General features: G+C 59.5%; 1 protein-coding gene across 1 annotated transcript; it reads left to right on the forward strand.

Moving 5' to 3' along the window:
• Nucleotides 1–1324: 1324 nt before the first annotated feature.
• dpm3 (dolichyl-phosphate mannosyltransferase subunit 3, regulatory) lies at nt 1325–4008 on the forward strand. The gene is made up of 2 exons (XM_055665617.1): nt 1325–1649; nt 3988–4008. The coding sequence occupies exons 1-2, from the start codon at nt 1383–1385 to the stop codon at nt 4006–4008; spliced, it is 288 nt and encodes a 95-aa protein (XP_055521592.1). The 5' UTR covers nt 1325–1382.
• The last annotated feature ends 630 nt before the right edge of the window (nt 4009–4638 follow it).

Raw genomic sequence — 4638 nt, forward strand, 5'->3', positions numbered from 1 at the left:
TCTCTTTTCTCTCTCCCTCTTTCTCTCTCCTTTCCCCTTCTTTCTCTCTCTCCCCTCTCTCTCCTCTTCTCTCCCCATCTCTCTCTCTCCCCCCTCTCCCTCTCTTTCTTTCTCTCTACCCCCATTTATTTTTCTCTCTCTCCTCTCTCTCTCTTCTCCCTCTCTTCCTCTCTCCCTCTCTTCCTTTCTCACATCTTCTCTCTCTCTCTCTCTCTCTTCTCTCTCTTCTTCTCTCTCTCTCTTTTCTCCTCCTCTCTCTCTCTCTCTTTCTCCCTCCTTCTCTCTCTCCTCTCTCTATATCTCTCTCTCTCTCTCTCACTCTCTCTATTCTCTTTCTCTCTCTTCCCTCTCTCTATCTCTATCTCTCTCTTTCTCTTTGTCTCTCTCTCTCTCTCTTCCACCTTCTCTCTCTCTCTCTCTTTTCTCTCTTCTCTCTTTTCTCTCCTTTATTCTTCTCTCACATGGGGAAATTTCTCTCACAGGGCTTCCTCTCCTCTCCTTCTTTCTCCTTCTTCTCCTCTCCTTTCATTCTTTTTTTTTTTCCACTCAGGAGTCGCTCTCCTTCTCTCTCTTCTCGGCCCCACCCCCTCTTTCCCCCCCTCTGTTCTCTTCCTCTCCTCTCCTCCTCCCCCCTCCCCTCCTCCTCTTTTCTTCTTTTCTCCTCTCCTCTCCTCCCTCTTCTCTTCCCCTCTCTTCTCCTCTCCTCTCTCTCTCTTTTTCCCTCTCCTCTTCTCCTTCTCCTCTTCCTCTCTCTCTCTCTTCATGGGGTCCCTCCCTTCTTCTTCAGGTCTCTTTACTCCTCCCTTTCCTCCCTCCCTCTGATTCCTTCTTTCTGCCCGGTCCTTTGAACCCGGGGCTCCCTGGCCTCTACTCCTGCACCTATTTTCTATGTTTTCTTTCCTCTTATATTCATCTCCTCCCCTCTCCCCCCTCTCCTTCCTCTTCTCTCTCTCTCTCTCTCTCTCCCCTCTCTCTCTGTCACCTCCCCTCTCTCTCTCTCCTTCCTCTCTCTCTCTCTCTATCTCGCTCCCCTCTCTCTCCCTGCCCCCTCTCTCTCTCCTCTCTCTCTGTCTCTCCTCTCTCTCCTCTCTCTCTTTCTCTCTCTCTACCTCACTCCCCCCTCTCTCTCTCTCTCCTCTCACTCCCTCTCTGTCCCTCTCCGCTCCTCTCATCAGGGATCAGGGGGTATGGAGAGAAGGCAGGGATGGGATACTGAGTTGGATGATCAGCCGTGATCATATTGAATGGCGGTGCTGGTGCAGGCTCGAAGGGCCGAATGGCCTCTACTCCTGCAACTATTGTCTATGTTTCTATGTATATATATATCTCCCCACACTAACTCTCTCCCTCTCTCCTCTCTCTCCCCGCAGGCTACAGTGACCATGTTGAAGGTGTTGGAGTGTGTGTTGTGTTTGGGGCTGGTCACCCTGTGCTGGGCTTGGCTGCTCCTGTGGCCGGAGACATTGCCGTTGCCGTTGCCGGCTGGACTGGCCTGGCCGTTGCCGGGCTACCTGGTGGTGGGGCTGGGCTGCTACGGGCTGGCCACTGTGGGCTGGGGGCTGGCCACATTCAACGAGTGCCGGGGGGCAGCCGAGGAGCTGGGCCGGGAGCTGGGGGAGGCTCGCAGGGGGCTGCACCACAGGGAGTTCGTCTCTTTGATGGAGCGGAGCAGAGGGGGGGGGCAGGGGGCACTTAGAGGGGGTGGAGAGGGGAGGGAGAGGAGGAGGGGGAGAGGAGATAGAGGGAGGAGAGATGGGGGGGAGAGGGAGAGGGGGAGGGTGGGAGAGGTGGGGAGAGGGGAGAGAGAAGGGGGAGAGGGAGACTGGGGGAGTTAGAGGGGAGGAGGGGGAGAGAGAATGGGGAAAGAGGAGAAGAGGGGGGAGGGAGGAGAGAAGGGGGAAGAGAGGGGGAAGAGAGGGAGAGAGAGGGGAGTTAGTGGGAGAGGGTGAGAGAGGGGAGGAAGAGGAAAGAGAGAGAGGAGGGGGGGGGGAGAGGGGAGGGGAGAGGGAGAGGGGGGGGGGGGGGGGAGAGAGGGGGAGATGGAGGAGGGGGGGGGGAGGAGAGAGAGGGGGGGGAGGGAAAGGGGGAGGGGAGAGAGAGAGGGGGGAGAGGGGGAGAGAGATGGGGGAGAGAGGTGAGAGAGGGGGGAGAGAGGGAGAGAGAGGAGGGAGGAGAGGGGGGGAGGGAGAGGAGAAAGGGGGAAGAAGGAGAGAGAGGGGGGAGTTAGGAGGAGGGGGGAGAGAGGGGGGAGGGGGAGAGATGGGAGAGGGAAGAGAGATGGGGGAGTTAGAGAGAGAGGGGGAGAGAGGAGGGAGCTAGGAGGAGGGGGGAGAGGGACAGGGGAGTTAGGAGGGGGAGGGGAGGGAGAGGAGGGGGGGAGAGGGAGAGAGATGGGGGAGTTAGGAGATGGGGGAGAGGGGGAGGCTGGGGGGAGAGATGGAGAGGGGGAGAGAGGGGGGAGAGGGAGAGAGCAGAGAGGGGGAGTTAGAGGGATGGGGAGAGAGGAGGGGGAGAGATAGGGGAGAGAGATGGGGAGGAGAGGAGAGGGGGGGGGAGAGGGAGGAGAGAGGGAGGGGAGAGGGGGGGGGATCGAGATTGGGGGGGGAGAGAGGGGAGGGGGGAAGAGAGAGGGGGGGAGAGAACAGGGGGAGAGAGGGGGGAGATAGGAGGGGAGAGGGGGGAGGGGAGGGGAGGAGAGGAGGGGGGAGGATGGGGGAGCGAGAGAGGGACAGGGGGGGCAGATGGAGGGGGGAGAGAGACGGGGGAGTTAGAGAGGAGGGGGGGGAGAGGGAGAGAGATGAGGGGGAGGGAGAGAGAGGGAGAGAGAGGGGGGGAGTGAGGAGGGGGAGGGGGAGAGGGAGCTCAGGAGAGGGGGGGAAAGAGAGGGAGAGAGGAGGGGGGAGAGAGGGGGGGGTAGGGAGAGAGGCAGGGGAGTGAGGAGAGGGGGATAGGAGGGGGGAGAGATGGAGGGGGGGAGGAGAGGTAGTAGGAGGGAGAATGGGGGGAGAGAGAGAGGAGGGGGAGGGGGAGAGAGACGGGGAGGAGGGAGGGGGGGGAGAGAGGGGGAGAGAGGAGGGGGGGGAGGGAGAGAGGAGCTAGAGGGGGGCAGTGGAGAGGGGAGAGAGACAGGGGAGCAGGAGAGGGGCAGTTAAGAGAGGGGGAGAGGGGAGGGGGGATGGGGGAGATGGGACGGAGAGGTGGAGATTCTCACGGACACGGGGAGAGATTCTCACGGACAGAGAGGAGGAGGGGCAACGGAGGATGGGGGGGTATCTACGGGACGGCGAGAGATGGGGAGATTCTTATGGGAGGTACTGGAGAGAGATTCTCACGGGGGGGAGAGAGTGAGGGGGGGGGTTGAGAGGGGAGGACAGAGATTCTCACGGACTGCCAGCCCCCTCTGAGACACGGAGGAGACCCCCACGGACACGGGGAGAGAGATTCCACGGACACGGGAGAGACTCTCACCATTGATTCTCAGGACAAGGGGAGCTTCTCACGGCAGAGATTCTCACGGACACGGAGAGATTCTCACGGACACGGGGAGAGATTCTCACGGGAGGGGGGAGATTCTCACGGACACGGAGAGATTCTCACGGACACGGGGAGATTCTCACGGACACGTGATAGAGATTCTCACGGACACACGGAGAGATTCTCACGGACACGGGAGAGATTCTCACGGACACGTGGAGAGATTCTCACGGACACGGGGGAGATTCTCACGGACACACGGAGAGATTCTCACGGACAGGGGAGAGATTCTCACGGACACTGGGAGAGATTTTCACGGACACGGAGAGAGATTCTCACGGGCACTGGGAGATTCTCACAGACAGGGAGAAATTCTCTCAGACACTGGGAGAGAATCTCAGGGACACGGGGAGATTCTCACGGACACTGGGAGATTCTCACGGACACGGAGAGATTCTCACGGACACGGGGAGATTCTCACGGACACGGGGGAGATTCTCACGGACACGGGAGAGATTCTCACGGACACGGTGAGATTCTCACGGACGGGGGAGAGATTCTCACGGACACGGGGAGATTCTCACGGACACGGAGAGATTCTCACGGACACGGGGAGAGATTCTCACGGACACGGGGAGGAGATTCTCACGGACACGGGGAGAGATTCTCACGGACACGGAGAGATTCTCACGGACACGGTGAGAGATTCTCACGGACACGGGGAGATTCTCACGGACACGGAGAGAGATTCTCACGGACACGGAGAGATTCTCACGGACACGGGAGAGATTCTCACGGACACGGGGAGAGATTCTCACGGACACGGGGAGATTCTCACGGACACACTGAGAGATTCTCACGGACACGGGAGAGATTCTCACGGGCACGGGAGAGATTCTCACGGACACGGGGAGATTCTCACGGACACGGGAAGATTCTCACGGACACTGGGAGATTCTCACGGACACGGAGAGATTCTCACGGACACGGAGAGATTCTCACGGACACGGAGAGATTCTCACGGACACGGAGGGAGATTCTCACGGACACGGGGAGAGATTCTCACGGACACTGGGAGATTTCTCACGGACACGGGGAGATTCTCACGGACACGGGGAGAGATTCTCACGGACACGGAGAGATTCTCACGGACACGGGGAGATT

Source organism: Leucoraja erinacea, unplaced genomic scaffold (genome assembly GCF_028641065.1).
Source record: "Leucoraja erinacea ecotype New England unplaced genomic scaffold, Leri_hhj_1 Leri_1383S, whole genome shotgun sequence".
NCBI classification, from domain to species: Eukaryota; Metazoa; Chordata; class Chondrichthyes; order Rajiformes; family Rajidae; genus Leucoraja; species Leucoraja erinaceus.